The 20,124-nt window shown below is 40.9% G+C and overlaps 1 protein-coding gene across 6 annotated transcripts in view; it reads right to left on the bottom strand.

The window, feature by feature from the left end:
- Positions 1–18,637: 18,637 nt before the first annotated feature.
- The window catches only part of FGFR2 (fibroblast growth factor receptor 2), an 80,480-nt gene continuing 78,993 nt past the window's right edge, over positions 18,638–20,124 (bottom strand). For all 6 annotated transcript variants that reach the window (XM_082001993.1, XM_082001991.1, XM_082001992.1 and 3 more), the window contains one exon: positions 18,638–19,206. In XM_082001993.1, the coding sequence (XP_081858119.1) occupies positions 19,042–19,206 (165 nt within the window). In that variant the 3' untranslated portion in view covers positions 18,638–19,041. The remainder of the gene's footprint in view (positions 19,207–20,124) is intronic.

A 20,124-nucleotide genomic window follows, 5' to 3' on the forward strand; every position in this document is an offset into this window, starting at 1 on the left:
AGCTTGCAGCCAGGGAGGGCTGAGAGCGCGTTTGAAAGGGGTACTAAAAACGCAGGGCGCGTTACAGGACCAGAGACACGCGTTGCTGCTGCCTCCCAGGAGTCCTGCGGCTCGGGGGCAGCTTGTTCACCCTTAGTCTTCCGTCAGTACAGCAGCGACGCTCGTTTCACTTAATTACGATCACCAGAGAGCTTCACGGGTAGGCAGAGACAGTCTTTTAAGGCCCTGCGTGAGCTCGTTTTCGGGAAAGCGCCGCATCCCGGGACAGAGAACTGAACACTGTTTTGATTTCCCGTGAGCTCCTCGCAAGGTAACGGCTCCAAAAACAACTTCTGCCCCCTCAGCATGGATGGAAGGGGATTTGGGAAGCAGCAGAGCGTTTCCATCATGGGCCACGCGCCGTGGCTGGCCATCTCCAGCGGCGGAGGCTCCGCTCAGGCCTGGAGAAGTTCTCCCCGCAGAGAGTCAGCAGCTGTGCTCGGGAGGCAGCAGGAGATGGCTGCCAAGGGAGGGCTGGCTCCCTCCCGCCCGCCCGGCCCTCCGGCAGCCGCCGGCCCCTTCAACACTTTGTAAGAGGGCGGCCAACAGCCTTGTCTGCAGGTAGGTGTTGTCCCAGCACACCCCCAACCCTTCCTATCCCAGCGCCTCTTCCCTCGCCAGCACTGCGAGCACAGCAGCTGCAACGATCACCCAAAAGAACATATGAGAGAAAAAAAAAAAAACACATTCAGCTACTTTCAGGGCTACGCTGAGGGTGGCGTGGCCCAGTATAAAGCGCTCTGCTGATACACGATGCTGCGTGGCGGCGGCTGTAAAAAGTCACAGCTTCTTTTCCGAAGCTCGGCCTTCGGGCCCTGCCTCAGGGGCCTGACCTCCAGCCAGCGCTGCCGGAAGCCATGGCGATGCAGCAGCGGGGCCGGCTCGGCAAACACTAGATTTCACCCCCCCGAGTGCTGTGTAAATGGGAATATTCAATACAAAGGGTTTGACTCTGCTCTCACTCTTCCCAGTGTAAATCAATAGTAATTTCATTGGAATATAATGAGCCATTAAAGTCAGGAGCAGGCTGGCAGGATATACGCGACAGGAATAAAACATAACACGACTCCTGAAATTAAATATTAGCTACCATTTATAATTGCGTGACAGCTCATCTTTGCATGGCTTGTTGAGCTCCAGGCACCCTAGCCTGTGAAAACAAATATTTGTATGTATTCCTAGAAAGCAGGTCACAGCATAAGGTGTAAGCTTATAACAAAATGCAGCCATAAATTTAAAGAAGTGATAAACACCTGACTTTAGCAAAGAAACAGGTCCAAACAATGCCTTATTAGCAGTATATGCTGAATAGTTCAAATAATACATGCCTGGTGACACCAACATTTACAAACCTATGCCTTAGAAATGGATCAGATGAACTGTTCTCCAAGATAAGTGGTGATTAACTTAAATTACTATGATTATAACCTTATTGCAGCCTGCCAGTACTTAAAGGGGACTTAGAAGAAAGATGGGGACAGACTTTTTTATCAGGGCCTGTTGCAATAGGACAAGGGGTAATGGTTTTAAAGTAAAAGAGGGCAGATTTAGACTAGGTAGAAGGAAGAAATTTTTGACAACGAGGGTGGTGAAATCCTGGCCAGGTTGCCCAGAGAGGTGGTCAATGTCCCATCCCTGGAAACATTCCAGGTCAGGCTGGACGGGGCTCTGAGCCACCTGCTCTAGTTGGGGATGTCCCTGCTCATTGCAGGGGGGTTGGACTAGATGGCCTTTGAAGGTCCCTTCCAACCCAAACTATTCTATGATTTTATGATAATTTGCTGCCTCTGCATCATGGTTTCACAGAACAACTTGGTGACTAAACTATAGGTACTGCAGATGCATATGCACTGCCGCAGAAGCCACAATGGCCGGCCATCAGTGACTATCACAAGGTTACATTCAATTTTTCTCCAGCAGATGTTAAAGGAATAAACTGATAGGAGCTTAGAAACATAATAGCATGGATACATAAGAAGAAAAGACCACCTATATTTACACAACTTTCTTAAGAAAATACATATTTACATAGCTTGCTTAAGTTTTTGTTAAGGAGAAAGACTTTGGAGGAGAGTGGTCACTTCACCAGTACAAATACATAACGTTATCAGACAACACGATTTTTACCATTCATGTCCCAGAATACATATTTTCTAACCCTGAGCCACAGTAATATCCCACACTTCAGACAAATAGATTCCTGCAGTGCTTCAAGGGTCCTTTCTAAAAAGGCACCGCGATGCCCAGCTACTCGGTTCCAGAACAAACCCTCAGCCAAGCACCTACTTCGTACTGACAAAGCGACGTGCGATGGAGGCATCGTGGCCCTGGGCCAGCAGCCTGGTGGAAAGGGCACCCTACGCAAACAGGGCTGAGATCTAGAGATCCAAGACAACCTTTCCGAGGACACAGAGAAACGCAGCACGTGGACGTGAGGGTCGGGGGACCAGAGTTTGCACTTACCTTGGGAGAAAGCTGGACATGGCCACAATGTGGGGCAGAGCCCTTCACGGGGCAGACACGAGCCAGGGAGAGGGGTCCACAGCCCCACAGCTCTCTCCTCCAGGCAGCCCCTCCAGCCCAGGGCTCTGCTTGCAGCCCTGCCGCTCAGGAAAGGGCAATAGCTGCCCTGCTGTTCCAGCTCACAGCCCAAAGCTGTTCCACTGTTAAAGAGAAGAAAACAAAGACTGATCAGCCCAAGGAGCAAGCACAGGGATCACAGCAGAGTGGTCACTGGAGTGACCCCCAGGAGACAGAGGTCCTTGCTGCTGGCAGGGCACCAACAACCATAGGCCACAGCAGGTCATACCTCTTGCTCAGTTGGCCTTTACTTCATCTTCCCCAGAGCAACACAGCTTCATCAGGCAGGTGGAGAGACTCCCCTCAAACACTGCCATGTCTTCCTCAAGGTGGGGGCACAAGCACATACCCACCCCAACTCACAGACAAGTCAGCTCAAACCCCCTGTATGTCCCAACCCTCTGCCAGGCAGTCCCTCTAAGGAACCACTTCCAAGCAAGACACCACCAGCTGCAGCACTTGTGCAAGTGCCTCATCACACAACTCCATCCACCTGCTGAGGTCACACAACTCCATCCACCTGCTGAGGTCACACAACTCCGTCCACCTGCTGAGGTCACACAACTCCGTCCACCTGACCAGGGTTACAGCCAAATCCCCCCGGGGAGGTGCACGCAATCACACAACTCCAATTCTGTTGGAGCACCTCAGCCTCAAAGTCCTGCTTTGGGCATCTCATAGTCATCTTTGGGATGTGAAATATCAAATAATTGGGGTTACCATAATGTTAGAGAGCATGAGAAGCATGAGATCTACTGGCTGTTAGTTATCCTAGAATTACAGTAATTACTGTGACAGTTACAGTAATATATTCCAACAAAATTTAAATAGCTTTTCTTTAGTCTTTATTTTATAATTTAGAAGAAAGCAGCAAAGTGCTGCTTCTGAATAATAAATGAAATAAAAGAGTAGATTTCTTTCCTGCTTTCTGTCATTTCAAATTTGTCTTTCAGGACAACAGTAAAGCATCAACAAAGTAACCCAGAAAAATTAAAGACTCCCCAACACCTAAATATCCCCAATTTCACAATGGGTAACGCTGAAGATACTATTAACAAGCATCCATTCTCATAGCCACATCATTCTGCTTTCAGCACATACTTTTTACGTTGCTTTGGAGCAGCACGCTGGTCACGTGTTTCTCATTTGACAAATAGTAATTAAGGTAACAACAGCTTTAGCACAGGAAAGACATGCGCAAATGGAAGAAAAATCTAAAAACAAAGTGAAATAAAGGGGTGTGGCAAGGAGTTCACAAAATTATTTGTAACAGTGGTTTAAATCTCATATGGGGAATATTATCATACACTACAACATGGAAGCTACGATCCCTGAAAATACAGATTGCTTCTGAGAGCATTGGCTCAGGCTGGCGCTGGAGCCTGATGACACCACCTGGAAGACATCAGTAGATCGGCAGTTGTGGATTTCTTTTCTTTTTTCCTCCCTATTTAGCCAGTTCCAGGAGAGGCATCAACATAATTTTGCTCACAGCATCATGGATGTAAAGAAGACTTTACACATAGTCCAGCATCACTAGGTGTTGAACTGTTTCTCAAGCTCTGTACTTTTAAAGCCTAGTTTAAAAATGACTCTAAAAACAATAATCTCACCTCTGAACTATTGCACAATGTACAGCCTCCTGCCAGGCCGTGTTCCAATAGCAAAAGGTTAGAGTGGATTTTCAAATCCATTATGCTCAAGCATATATTCCAAATTGTGAAGGAAAGGTTTGCTTATTACTTGATATCTTCAGAGCACATGAAAATCCTGAACACTAAATACATGATTTGCTTTAGAAGACAGCTTTTTTTTTAACAGCAACATTATTTTGAAATCAAATGGCCACAACCAGATACCATGACAATAGCTTAATGACGTAGGAGCATGCAGTTGGCACAAAATAAATTACAGCTCACAAACTCAGGCTGCATGTGTTGATGCAACTTCCTTGGTTATTCGCTTACATTCTTTCATTCATTTATACTTGCTGATGCTCTCATTTACTTTGGTAATTCAGAAACTTAATTTGAGATTTAATATGATCTCAGGAAAGAATCCATAACCCTCAAACATCTGCAGTGATAGTCAACTGATCAATACAATGATGGCATTCAGATACGAATTTCAGCAGAGTACAATTGAGGGCTTGTGCTTTAGCTCTGGGATATGTGTTGTAAAATAATTTTTTTTAAATCACTTTTCTCAGAAAGGTTAACCTAATCTAGCAATTTGGGGTTCTGGCTACTCCAGTACAATACAGGAAAATACATTGAACAGATCATAATTGGGAATCTCAGCTTTCGGCCATACGACAGCTGGCTATTCTTGAAACTAATGTTTTTCTGTTGGTTTATATGCTAATTTAGGAGTGGAATGAACTCTCTGATTGCTCAAATGAATGTTCAAGGCAATAAAGCATTTGACAGATTTAACTTCCCTGAATGCAGAGATTCCATGAACAGATTACAACCTTGTGGATGCTCTTGTTATTAAAATCACACCAGGATTTCTCTTCTTATATTTCTTCATTTCCTTTCTTTCACCGATTGTTCATAGAGCTGCTAAATGCTCTGTGCAAAAGCCATTTTATCAGATACTGATCCATCCCCACCTCCCCAGCTGTATCTTCCAGCCACCCCTACCAGTTTGTTCTGCCCTACTGTGTTAGACCAACGCCTACCTTTACTCACGTATGTGAGACAGCCTGGGGGACAAACCCTCAACACCTCTTGGACACAAGCACACAAAGGTCATCTACAATAACAGAAACTTTCTTCAGTGGCAGCAAAACTGCTGTAGAGTCCCAGGTCCCCTTTTCCACTTGTATGCCTTCACCGACCTCTCCCTCTCCTTTGGTGTGACTACTCTCTGGGTGAAATGTAACCTTCAGCAAAAGGCAGGAACACATACATTTTCCTATACTTTTTTTGTTAATTTAATTAAATTAATCTTCTGCTATGTCTACAAGGCAAAATTATTAACACTAATCCCTTCCTCATTATCACTTCAGCGACTGTTGTGATCAGCCAGGATTGCTGCACTCACTTTTTTCTTCCTTCTTTTTGGAAAGTTGGGCAAGTATCTGTGATGCAAATGCAGCAAATACCAAACAACTTCTGTTGAAGCAAATAGTTTGAAAGGTTGTTTTTATACATGGTCAGGGATGGTAAGACTGCAGTGCTCTGAATGCATGAGCTCCAAAGAAGGGGGAACAAGGCCAAAGTGAATTCAGTTCAAAATCCAAAGAAATATTCACAGAATATTTTGGCAAATATTCACCAGGTCTAGTCTGCATTACATTTTTAATCTGTATCCATTTTACATTGCCAAACTGATGAGACACTCCTGCTGTCTACAGTGTTGTCCAGAAAGGCGACTTCATAATCTGCAATTTGGAAGGTGATTAAACAAACAAAAAAACCCTTCAGAACTAGTTGTCAGCTGCTAAAAGTGAAGTGTTTATATTTGCTACAGATCTTCTTCTCAGGACAACTTTGGCTCGAGCACTGTTGGCATCAACACGGAGGTGGGCCCAGAAAGGTAACCCAGAACCGCGGTATGTCCTGGTTCCTCTGAACGTGCTCCTGTACCCAAGGAGGTACCTGCTCCATGGCCCTGTGCCTGGGTCTTACTTGACATGGGGCAGCCAAGGCACCTAAAAACCCTTTCCCACAGGCCACATCCACCTCATTTACACAGAAGCCAGCCTATGAGCCCACGATTTATGCTCAGCTTGATTTCAGTGGTAATAAAGGACATGCATGAAGCAAGTATTCAAGCCATTTGTTGAACTGATGCCAGGGGTTTACAGCAGTGCTGTAAGGGAGAGGGAACCTCTCCATGTAGGAGTTTCAGAAAGAGCCTGTTCAAATGGACAAGGCAGATACCGCTCCAGTCACATCTCCCAGGTTTTATTCCCACAAAATCTATTAGGAAAAAGTGAAGACTGCAGTTCTGACTGCACTAATGAGTTTCAGACTTAACTGCAGGCATGCAATGTCCGTGCATTTAATCAAACACTTGATGGAGGAATTAAAAAAAGAGCAAAAATTAATTTTGTCTTAAATAGCTGAAGCACAAACCAAGTTGCTTACAGCCACTGAAATAATACTGCTGAGAAAGAGTAAGCAAAATGTGTATATGGAGCATTCTTTATCCTCTAATAAATGATTTAGAGGATGGTCAGGGTGGAGTGACTTAGAGTAACAGGAGATAACTTTTCCTGTTCTACATTAAAACATGCTTGCTCCCTCTCTCCTTGTTCTCGCAGCTGTGATTACCTTAGGGTAATTAGGTTGTTCAGTAGTAGTTAAAACAAGGACAACTTCAAGCTGGAAGTCTGGTTTATATCCTTTTCCATTTAGTTTTGCAACTACGCTCAGCCGTTAATGCCTCCTGATCTCAGTTTGCATGCTGGGTTATCAAAAAAAAATAAAACAAAGCAAAAAGCCCGTCAGTATTGTTAAGATTGCAGTCGTGGCTAAATCACTTTGGATGCCTTTTTAAACTCCCAAAAGTCCTCACTGGAATTACTGTATTGCTGCTGACAGAGAGCAGGATGCTTCATCCAGGCGCTGTGCACTGGCTCCTTTTAGACTTCTGAGGTTGCTGACATTTTCGTTGTGTTATGCGCCAAGTTTGTATTATTATATCTGTAATTGTAAAAAATGTTTTAGGCATCCAGATAGCCTGCTGGTCATAAGTGTAATTTGAAAGTAAAGATCCAATGAGAAGAATTTATCTAAAGGCTGGTCCAATACATTTGCATTAATTTAGGGGTTTTTTTGCATGTATCTCTTGTAGCCCCATTTTTCATAAATTCATTTTCCTCTTTATCTAAAACAAAATGTTCTACAGTGATCAAATTGAAGAGCCAGTCTTTTCAGATATAAACAAGAAACTGCTATGCTGTGTGCGAAGATTACTTCTACCCCGAGAAGGCAATTTCTCCAGGCAATTAATTCCACCCTTATCAATTAGCTCTTGTGATGGAAGGAATTTTATCTAGTCGAAACTGGACACAGAACTGGTCTCAAAACTTACAACATTTTGCCAACTGAACTCATAGTAGGGACAGTACTGTGTGTATCCAAGGTCTCAAACTACTTGAATCCTAACAACGTCTCCAACTAAGTATAAATCAAGCACAACAACCATTGTCTAGCAAGTTCATGAATGCTTGTATTAGTTTAATTAGATCTCTGTTTCAGGACAAGTTAAGAGCCAGACTCAATACAATTGAAGGAGTAAGTCCTCCTCCAATGAACAAGTCATCCAAAATCTTTCTTTACAGCATATTTTTCAGTAAATTTCATTAGAGGAGCTGAGAATAAATTAATTTCTCTAGTAGAGCAAGTCATTATTCAGACATAGCAATAATGGCAATGATGTTTTGGCAATACATGGAGCTCATCAGAACCCTTTGTAAAACTCAGAAAAAGACAGAACGTTTTTTGTAGTCTATCTGCAAAGCTAAGTGACAGATGTAACAGCAGCATATGATATTGGTCAGAGAAGGCTAAACTCAAGTGGGTCCTTTTCATTGCCTGCCAAAATGGAGCAGCCTTGAAACGTTCCTGTAGGAAGAGGAAGATTTAGAAGTGTCTCTCTGAATCCTGCTGTTCCAGCTGCTTCTCAGACTTACAACTTCAAACTACAATCCAGCTGCTGGTATTTTCATTCCAATTAAGTTTTGAGTGTTTTTGAAACAAAATATTTTCATAGAGTGACTATTAAGAGATTTCATCATGATCTGATTTCAAACAACAAATGCTTTCTGAATTGCAGAGACCGAGAGATGAAGAAACGTGTGTTTGGAGATTATAAAAATGCTAAAAGGATTTCACTTGGCAAGCAGAAGCCTGAGAGCTCAATTTGACTCAAGGGATGCCAAAGTATTGAGGGCTGTGGTAAACAGTAACCCAGACCTCATCTGTAAGCTGTCCATTAATAAGGGACCTGAGGGACACATTATAAAATTAACAATTGGAAAATTTAAAACAAAATCCAAAATCCAGCAGAGTGCATGGAGTGTCCAGGCTATATGGTCAATGCAGTAGCTATCTTTAGAAGATCATGCCGCAGAGGCACTGGAAGTGGGTTTTTGTTCTAGAATAAAATTGAGATTCATTTTTTAGGAGGTAAAGTGGCAGCCACTAAGGCCAGGATGAAAGCTCCTGCAGCCAGCAGTGTTGATGTGGGTGAGTCACACATGACTTGGGGAGCTTTAACAAGGACGGGGTCCATTTTGGGGGACAAAACAAACATGGGAGAGCACACTTTTACCCCCATCAGCTGCTTCTTGCCCCAATACTGCTGCTGTAGGCCAAGAAGCTGTGGGTGCTTGGTACAGCAACAGGGAGGAAAGAAGGTGTTCACAGAGAGAAGATGAACCTTGAGCAATGTTCCTCTCAAGGACTTGGTTTTGGAGTTGTAGTGCCTTTCTCCAAACCTCCCAGCAGCCCTTCTGGAGACAGCAAACAGCAGCAAACTGCTCCGGGTATGGAGCACCAGTAGCAGCAAGCCAGTGGACTCGGTGGTCCAAGAATCTGATCCAGAATTGCAGCCGGAAAACCTCCTATCACAGCAAGTTTAGGATACATCATATGTGAATGCTTACCATATCACACCAGTTACCACAAGATTCCAGAGAAACCAACATTTTTGTATTAATTATGGGAAATGAAAATCACTGCAGTGAGGCAGCTCTTTTCTGTAACTCCTGACTGCTGCACCCGCAGCCGTACGAGCTAGGACACAGCACATCTGCCAGCTCTGCAGCCATCTTCTGCACAGCTGGGGCATCGTGTTTCTGTGGGGTGGCCGCATGTTTAAAAGCAGTCAACACATTCCTTTCATGTGGAGCTTCTCTGTAACTAATTATTATCATGAAATGGCCAAGTACATGGGGGTTAAACACACAGTGGTAATTTCCTACAGACTCATGGTCCCAGCATTTGAAACGCTCACAGCTATCTAGATGTCCATGGCCATTGCACCATCAGAAGAAGGTTAGTGGTGTGTGACATGTGTGACTTTTTCAAAATGGTGTGCTAAAAGCCAACTATTGTACCTTTCAAATATTGTTTGCCTTTCGAAGAATGGCATAAAGTGAGGATTTAGAGATGGAGACAACTTCCTCACCGCATTACTCTGGTACTCCAGCACCATAAGAAACTTAATCATGTGGCTACTGGCCAAAGGACTACTTTAAATGTACACAGATTTTGCTGAGAGAGATCCTTGTTACTTTTTTATGGTAAGTCTTGGGTACCGGCTCCATAGCCGATTCAAAACAGAAGTGGTTCACATAAAGATGGGATTGTAATGAAAAATAAATATACGAGAATGACTACTGGCCTTTCTTGACTATCAAACACAGAATTAGGTGGCAGAAACACCAAAAGTTTTATTAAGTCACCTAACACATAGATCAAGCAAAAAGCCAAAGGCTTATTTTTTTTTTAACTTTCTTTGTTTATTGCTGCAGAAGTTGAGTCCCACCTTCTTTCATTGTCAGAAAACTCTCAGATTTTTTTCCGTTGGGTAAAAAAGCTCTTGGGAAGTTACTCCTCCAGTGTGTATAGGAATATATTCTTGATGTCCTATATAAGAATCAACTCAATATGTGGACTGCATGAGGAGCATAGGCACCAATATCTGAGTATCTTTCCCTTTTCATACTATATGAAGAGCACATACTAATTTACACATACTTCTAGCTGCAACAGATACAACAAAAATATCAACACTGCATTTCTTAATGTCTGTAACCTAAAGGACTACTAAGCATTTCTTCTCAAAGGATATATAATGGATGGAAGAATAAAACCTCAAAATGTTTTTGAGCTGCTTTGAGGAAAAAGAATCGCATTCAACAGCAAATAAATAAGCACAATCAAGCTACTCCTGCTTGATGGTAGTTTTCTGGAATCAGTTGCTGTGGTATGGGTGTATATAGAAACACGGTGGAAATCAAGAACTCCAAAGCTATTTAAGTGTTTACAAATCCAGCATGCAACTTCACCACGTTTCTTTGCTATTAACTAATGAAGTGGGAATGTTCCCCCCGAAAACGAACGCGTTCATGACTGCAATGAAAGCAGACATTGCACCTGCAGAAACCACACCGATTTAGTGACCTACCACTTTGTCATCTGATGCTCCTTTTACCCCTACTCTTACCCCAGGACTGAAAGTAAACCCCTAGATTCTTGTCTTCCTCTTGGCTCTTCATTTCTTAAAAAATACATTTAGACCTTTGGCGATGTGCTTTGAGAGACTGAAAATACCCTGGAAAACCCACCATCTTCTCTTTGTTTTCACTCCATGCTCCTCAAAACCTCAACTCTAATGACATTTGAAAAGGATTTCATGAGCAATATCTGGAAACTTCAGCTGAACTGATTGATTGTGTTTAATTGCATTTTGGTTTCATCAACGCAGAACCATAAATCTACCGCTTGTCAAACAGAGGGAGTTGATTAATGGAGCAACGGCTGCCTGTAGTCAAGTTACAAAGAAATCTCAACAAAATATGAAAGTCTTTGAGGTTGTATGTTTTTTAACTACTGATGAGGCGTGTGCTCTGGGTTGCGGGTGCGAGGGCAGGAGGTGGAGGAGGTTCCACCAAGAAAGACAACGAACGTGGCGCAAGGAACTGCTGCCTCTTCCCTTCTCATCTGTCTGCAACGAGTGAAACAAAGCCTAAAGAAAACCACAGCAGATTTTTCCTCCTTTTTTATTGCAACACCAAGAATAAAGGGAGCTCAGCACACATACTACATAACCGTGAAGCCAACTTACATACACAGAAAAATAGAAATTACAAGATCCAAGTCTGGATCCAAGTGACATCCTTCATATTTAGGGCAGTCGGTATCGAAAGAGAGACCAGGCATGAAATTCTGGGGTGATTTTAAGACTTGTTTGAACCACCCTGAATATAACTGTTGTTTCCTACTGAGTTTCCTATGAATATTAAGCCAGATGAAAATCCACAGATTATTTGTGAACAATGAAGCAAAAAGTCAAATGAGGAGCAAGCAAAGTGCTGCCAAATACTTTTAACTCACAATAAAAACATTTCTCCTTCAGAATTTTTATCTGGTTAGTAACATTTTTATTGACTCTTCCAGAACCCTGTCGTGATTATGTCTGTTATGTGACTACTGAACATTTATATGGCATTAGCTCCATGATTTAGCAACCTGTAGGGCTGGACCTACAAAAAGTCTTGGACAGATCTAGTATATATTGATAATTAGAGATAAATATAGTGTTTTTACTTTAAAATACCCAAAAAGGGCTACTGATCGTCAAAAAACAAACCAATGGATCATACTTCATTGACAAGCTGATAAATAAATATTATATCTCTGACATGAAGTCTTGGATTACATAAGATGAAGAAGTCCACCATTTGTTATGACAGCTGTCAGGGAACAAGTCTTGGAAATTTTAAATGAGAAGGAAAATATGAATTTGGAATAATATATAGGCAAATTTTTATTACTTACAATTCCCTAGCAGAAACAAACCCTTGGGGTTTTTTTTCCCCCAAATCTGTGACCTGAAAAATGCAAATACTTTTTTTTTTTTTAAATCTTATTTCAAAGTCAATGAAATATGGTCAAGAAAACTGGTAAGAAGAGGGAGTATTCATGAAAGAAAATGCTTCAGAAAAGTTGGATGTGCCAGGCAAGTTACATGCTGGCAGTTTCGTTTCAAACTTGTTGGCAGCTCCACAGGGGATGAGCACACAGGCATTCGGGCTGGCGGCTTCCTGGAGCTCATGAGGAGAAAATGAACAGTTTCATAAGGAAACACTGTGACTTAAGAGAGCCAGTGCCAACTGCAAATTTTCTTCTCTCCCCTCTTTTCTCGCAGCTTATTGCTCGCTTGTGGCAAACCATAGCGTTCTCTTCAGCTGAAGGCCTCTGCATGGATCTTCTGCGCCACCAGTATGAAGGTTGCACCAAAAAGGTCCCTCACCTCCAAATCAGTTTTGCACCAGCAGAAACTGCACACTGTGGGCTCTGTCCTATCCTCTCCAAAAACAGTCGGTCGGGCAAAGAGCAAAGACAACCTTCTGCCACAGCGCTTAATTGCTCTCCTCAGGAAACCTCGGCACAGGCCAGCTGCAGGTACACGTGGTCAGAGTTTCCTCAGGAGCGCTGGCACTAACCTTTTGCGGTGGCAAACTGTTCTAAACTGGTCTTGGCACTGAGGACTTAACACGTAAAGCTTGAAATTCAGGCACAATGTAAAAAGATGCAACTCCACTTTCTCCAGTGGTGTCACACCCACTCTTTCCAGACCTGGATGTAGCCTGCTCTTCTGAACACCCAAGCCATCGTTCCCATGGCAGATCCCTCACTTACTGAATTTAGCCACAGAGCGGTATCCAACTGTCAGCTTGTGCATCTCTGTGGCAACAAACTTTTGGAAAAGAAAGTACTGCATGCTTCTGAATAGCCCTAAAAACAATATGCAGTTATGCCAGGGAAGCACGTCCAGACAAAATACTGCACCTTGGCTACCTTCTCTGAGCTGTCTTTAAAACAGTGCTTGGCAGTATTGGGTTTTTTTCCATAAATTGTAATTCACTTCGGTTCCAGTATAATGGGCCATAGATTTCTCCAGAAGCAACACCACCAGGGCTCTCATTTGCTGTCCTGTTTCTTCACTCTCTCCTTATTGCCTCAGACAATTAAAAGGCTTCTTCATAGCAAAAGAGATAAGTTGCTCCTCTGCCACAAGTAAATACTAGTCCTCCCTGGAAATCCTTTGGGGCTTTGGAAAAGCTTGCCCAGTAATTCACTATTTCAGGGGCCATGGTCCCACTGCACAGTGCTGGTCAGTGAAAATGGTACCAGGCTCCTCACAAACCCTCCTGAGATACACTGGCTCCTGGCCTTGCTCACAGCAGTCTGGTTGTAGGGGACAACAGCTGGTGCATCAGGAAAAAGCCTGTCAAAATATTGATAGGCACTCCGAGCAATATAAACATCATTGATGCTTAGAAGTGTATTCTTCAAGAAATTCCGGTACTTGGAGAAAAACTCATCATCAGCCTGAACTGGAAATAAAATATTTTAAAAGTGCAATTATTTGCATTACTTGGGTGTCACTTAGTCTAACCACCCTGTTTTGATAAAATTCCATTCTTACTTTGCCTTTATGTATTATTGTCTACTATTAAATAGTTGCAACATAAAATTAAGTAATTTCCTTCTGAAAAGATAACTCTGATAAGGTCATGTCATTCTGGTAACATCAAAATACTTTACCTTCTGCAAGACACAAATGCTTTAGAAAGCTTTTGACAAAACATGATCTTCCACTGCATAGGAATTCAATCAGAAAAATGTCTGGCCAGCTGTGATAATCAAAAGCAAGCCAGGACCTGACTTTTAAAATCCAAACGTCTTAATAGAGGGAGATCTCTCTCGTTAAACGCATCACTAAATTGAATTTACTGAACAATACATCCCACTGACAACTTCAACATGAGCCAGTGCAGCTTCCCACAACTCCTCTGCAGACCTGGGTAACCTTTGAACCCTGGAGATCATCTTGGCCAACCTTGTGTTGAAAGCAGGGCCTTAGATTAGGTTATCCGCAGCCCTGTCAAGCCAAATATTGAGTATCTACAGCCAGGCAGATTCCACCGCTTCTCTAGGCGGCTTATCCCACTGCCCAAGCAGTCCCACAGTGAAGAAATTGGTTTTATAATCCAGACAGAAATACCTTGAAGCAACTGGTGCTTCTTGGCCCTTGTTCTGTCTCCATGCATCCTTGTGAAGAGAATAACTGCCCCCATCTTCTCTCTCTTTTGGGAGCTTTACAGAAAATCTGATTAACAGGAGTCTTGCATAGGTATAAAGGGATTAAAAAAAAGAAAGACTTGCTGCACAAGCACAATATTCTAATATTCAGGACTCACAGTGACAAAAGCTCAGAACTGCAGAGACATATTTACAGGCACAGAAGGATTGACGGTCTTTCCAAGCACAAATTGTTGGGAGGTAACTTATGCTTCATCACAACAAATTTATTGCATTTACTGTGGAAAAATCAATAAAATATTTTTATAATAATTAGATCAAATTATGCAAATACAGAACTTCCTGATTACAGAACTGACAGATGACCTTTCAAAAACAAGTGTTGGTTGGCTTTTTTTCCCTTTCTATGCATAGCAAGTTTTTTGCCTCATTTTTTCCCTTGAGTATGTCAGGCTACTTACAAAAATCCAAATGAAACTAAAGCATATGAAGTTTTCTGGAAGGTTTGCCATAAGATTTTGTCTTCCAACAGTTCTTCACCTTTCTTTAACAATAACAATCACACACCGAGTCAAGCAGCCACTCTGCACATACTTGTAATTTCCTCCACTACAGAAAGTCTCCAAAACTTGCCATTCAGGATCTGCATGATATGACCTTTCCCATCACAGGCTTGGAGGACAGGAGAAAACATTACCACCAGCTCACTTGGCTGCTGGATTTTGCTCACTGTTGAGCCACAGCAGACTGTGTTTTCTCCAGCCGGGGGAAGGTCAATGGCACCCATCGGTACGCTGGTCCTACCACCAATTCCTCCTACCGTCTGAAAGGCATTCCTTCCCACCTAACCAGGATGGGTCTTGCTCCACCTTTCAGCCACTGGATCTAAAGCCTTTATGGAAGAGATCTTTATTATTAAAAAGTATTGCACTCTAACTGCAGTTTATATACCCTGATCAAGACAACTCTTAACCTTCTCTTGGTTTAATTAATGACATTGAGATCAATGAATCTTTGACTAAAAAGATGGTCTCCAGACCTCAGGTTTTTGTGGTGCTCTTTTCTCAAGGGCTAGACATGAAAACTACTAGATTTTCTACACAGTTTGCTCATGCTACCTCCAGAAATAAAACAGTAAGCTCACTTGTCTTTTGACAAATTTGAAATGCAGAACACAGTTCAACTCTTACTTTTGTAAAAGCATGACGAAACAGGTATCGAATGATATAAAATAAACAGAAAGAGTGACAGAAGCTCTATTCTTATCTATGTAGCCCTTGCTACATTTACTATATTATAGTAAATAATACGTAGCCCTTGCTACTTTACTGTATTATAGTAAAAAAATGGGAAAACACCAAAACTGGCAATATGAACTTGTTTATGGACTTGAGCCACAACAAACCTGGTTTACATCCATATTTTCTCATATATTATGCAGACTTGATTTGACTCAATACTTAAAACGGAGGACAAGAAACAATTAGGTGCTGCAGGAAACTGATTATACAAAGAACATAATCCTCATCATCCACATCCATATAAATTCATTTCCTGACATAATGCTATCCTTCACTATTGCCCTTGTTATTAATGGCAACTTTATTTTTCGATGATAGCAATCCAAATTCCTAACCCCTTCTTCTCATGAAAGAACCAAAGGCAGGTAAGGCAATAAAGAATATTTCCCCTTCAGACAAATTTCAATGCCAGATTTTGTTTTTCTGCTGCCCATTTTCCTTTTGCAACTCCACAGAGAGAGGATGTTCTGCTTCTCCCTCAGAAACAGAGTGCTCCTGTGCCCTGCTCTAGAGCCTGTGTTTTCATAGAAGGAAATCAGTCAGCAGGCAATGGAGAAGAAAATCTTCAGATAGCAGGAAAGCTTCATCCAGGGCTTACACAATGAAATTAGGAAACTGGCATAACATACTTCTGCCAAAGTTTGTGAAATTGTGGTCTATCTCCAGGGTGCAAATCTAAATTTTTGAGAGCTAAACCAAAAATGAACAAAGGAAAAATCAAAATCAGGGTAACCAAATAAGTTTACACTCTTTAATAGCACTTTTCCATCATGTTTCTGAGTGCTTGCGCACTGTTATTTTAAAAAGATATCAAAGTAGTAAAGATGCATTTAAATTCATTTCAATACCAGCAGACCAAGATTCAAGATCTTCCAATTCCCTTTAAAAGAATCTTAAAACCAGACGTGTGTTATTAAGAATATTGTGGTTTCTGTCAGACAGTAGCTACCATGGCTGCTAATAGTAATAGAAGTCATGGGGAAAGGGAGTTGTTATTTTTCAGTAGAGCCAGTGGGAATTTTTCAATCAGATAATTTTTAGTTAGAAAACACCAGTTTTTAACAGGCACTTTTTTTTAGAAAGTTTCTTGGGATTCATATGGGATTTCTGGTCAAAGTAGAAAGATGAAAGGAAACCAAAGAATAACTTGGTGTCTGGAGCACTTTTACAGCATGTGGTGAAGACCAGGTTCAAAAACCCTTTTCTGGCTAACCTGCAACAGCAATGTGACCATGAAGTTCCCACTCCTGTCTCTAGCAGTAGCTATTTTGGCATGTCTTCCTCCTGTTTTCAAGTTTTATACTCTTTCCATAATGACTCTCCTTCCATCTGTTATGATTTGTTTTGTATCTCCTATACAAATGATCCTCCAACCTCTTCAGTATGAATGAGCAACCTCATTAATTAAGGGATACAGCCTAAACAGAGAATATATGTCTACACTATGAATGCTTCAAACAATTTTCCAGCAAAGAGTGTCCCACTCCACAATCACCAAAGACTGTACGTATGTTTACTCAAATAACCCATGTTATTCCTGAGCAGACATTTTCTAAGACAGAGGCAAAAGTATTATTCCTGAAAGAATTGCTTTGTAATATAGTATCTACAATACGGTCAAAAGGAAGCATTTCTGGATGTGTTCCATCACTTGATGTTCAGGAAACCATTTTGTATGACACAAAAGATTAGGAAAAATAAGCTGCATGACATTTATTTTGCAATTTTAACATTATCATCTGTAGAAACATTTTATTGTCAGTACAAAAGTTAACAGATTTTAATACTTCTTTTACCCAATTAAAAACACAAACCAAAACAAAACAAAAAAACCCCACCACATAAAACAGTATAATTTGCATTCATATTGCATGGCCGTATCAGTGTGAGTGTTCTGAAAGTAAAAACACAAGACTTCCGTAAAAAGATACAACCAACAGTGATATTTTAGCAGAGGCCAGTGCTATACCTACTGTTATGGAACGGATCAGAAGGAAATACTGGAGTCAGCATGAATTAATCCCTTAAAAAGATGCTGATATTCCTATGGCAAACTGTCATTATAAACAACTTCTCTCTTTTTAACGTGACAATAGAGAGATAGTCTAAAAGGCAAAAGATCCAGGCCAGAAGATCTGGAACCTATTATCCAACTCGGGGAAGAGAATTGTAGTTAATTTGATGCATGTGCAACTCAAGGGTAGAAGCTCAGCTCCTTTTCAGAGCCATACGTTCTGCTATGGTTATAGACAAATTCATGTCCTTCCTTACTTTAGGAACTCTCTTTAAATTTTCTTCTTCTTTTTTTTGTATGCGTGGAATGATTCCGCTTTTTGGCCATGGAAAACATTGCGAAAGAGTTAAATCGTTAAAGTGACAGGTACTGAGAATAAAAGACTTTCTTGTTAAAGGATTTGGTTTTGCTAAGAATAATCATCTAATCATCTGATACTGCAGTTTTTAAACACAAATAAATCAAAAGTTTAATTCCCCAAAATTAGTTATATACTGTAAATATTTCTTTTTTTAAAGATCTGAAAACTAGTAAAGTCTGAGCAATATATCTACTAGTTCTCTGTGCTGCCTGCATAGAAATGCCATTTAAATTACAAAAACACAACAACCCTATAAACGATTAACTGTTTTGTACATTACCAATTAGTTAATAAATTAATGATATACCATTTTCCCTGAAAGCAAAGTATTTTCCACCTTTGGATGGTGAAAATTAAGAAATTCTGTGTAAGAACAGCATTTAGCAAATAGCTGCTAAAAAAGAGACTAATTTGCTAGGTGGATTGGGACATCCATTTTTAAATCAATACAAAAAATAATTCATTGTAAATATATATAATATATATTTATACATATTTTGAATATATTTACATACATCCAGCACCTATATACTGCATTTGTGCTCTGTAAGTGTGTGCCAACATATATTTTCTCCAAATATTACAAAATAAACAAGAAAGGCAGACCCAGAGTTTGCCTCAAGTCCAACTGGTCCATTGTACAAACAAAGTCCATTGCAGCTTACAGGAAGCCAGAAGATTGACAGCGATGGGTATCTAGACACAGTTCATAAACATTCTTTGTTGGGAATATTTAAAAGTTGCAAATTATGAGATTCTTTGTGTAGGTTCTGACTGCTTTCCTCCAAGTTTTCTTTTTTTTTTTTTTTTTTTTTTTCTCCCCACCCGTCCCCCCACCCCTGATGTTTCATATGTACAAGCAGAAATATTAAGGTCCTGGAGAAAAGATTTTTGTTTTGTATATGGTAGGTAGCTTGGTGTTCTTCTTTCTTTATTCCTCTGTATGATTTCTGTTCATGTTTTAACACTTCCATTCATGTGTTGGTACTTGGGAAGACAGGGTTCATAAGGCATTGGATCGGGAGAAAAAACAGAGTCATCACCTGAAGAACACGAACTCCTTGTGTCAGGGTAACTAGGTGAATACTGTTCAAGCGGTCCACTGAGGTCCAGATACTCCTATGACAAAAGAAATAAATTCCATTTTTAGACAGTAAGTAAAACTGACAATAACACATTACCACTGCTCTGATTTAGCTTGATTATATAGCGGATAAAAGAACAGTTTAAAAATGACACTCGTTTATGTAAAGCAATTGCATTCAAAAGTGCCTGTTGCTTAAATATCTCATAAAACAAGGAGCTTGAATAGAAAAAGAAAAAACAAACCAAAAACACAGCACTTTTCTGAAGTCCAACATCACCAGCATTAGCTGCATCAGTGGAAATAAACATGCCAACCACATCAAAAGAAGACTTTTCACTCGCAATGATAAAAATGAAATTTCATCCTAAATAGAACCATTTTTCTTTAGCACATGGTAATGATTTGGAGAGGGAAAGATACTTCCAACTTTATATTCCTTTGGTCAGTTTGAATATCTGTTTTATATTCTGTGATATTAAATTTGTGTTTAAACATGCAGTGGCATATGTGCAAAAAAGAACTGAAAGGAAAACAAATTCAGTAGATTGGGGCTTTTTACACTACATATGTGTGTATGTGTGTGTGTGTGTCCCAGAGTAGCCATGACCAAAGCAGTCATTAAAAAAGGAAATAATATCTGCTGTATCCAAGTTTTGGGTTAAGGCTTTTTTGCTAGAAACAACAGTTTTGGCAGGAGAATAAAGTTATTTTTCCCCTTGAAATGTTCCTTCTCTTTCAACTTCTAAAGGCAGCTGCATTCATTTAAATGCAATCTCTTCATTTGCTAAACCACAAGTTATGATCGTACTGATGAGACAAGTATTCCACCTCAGACAGTATTTTATGCTGCTGTGCTTAGGTTTGGGGTAATTTAGTTCTTGGTTAACATATTTTAAGTCAGACATTCAATCATTACCACATTATAGTTAAAAAATGGACACCATTTTAAA

This window comes from Phaethon aethereus (assembly GCF_964289735.1).
Source record: "Phaethon aethereus genome assembly, chromosome: 7".
In the NCBI taxonomy this organism is placed as follows: Eukaryota; Metazoa; Chordata; class Aves; order Phaethontiformes; family Phaethontidae; genus Phaethon; species Phaethon aethereus.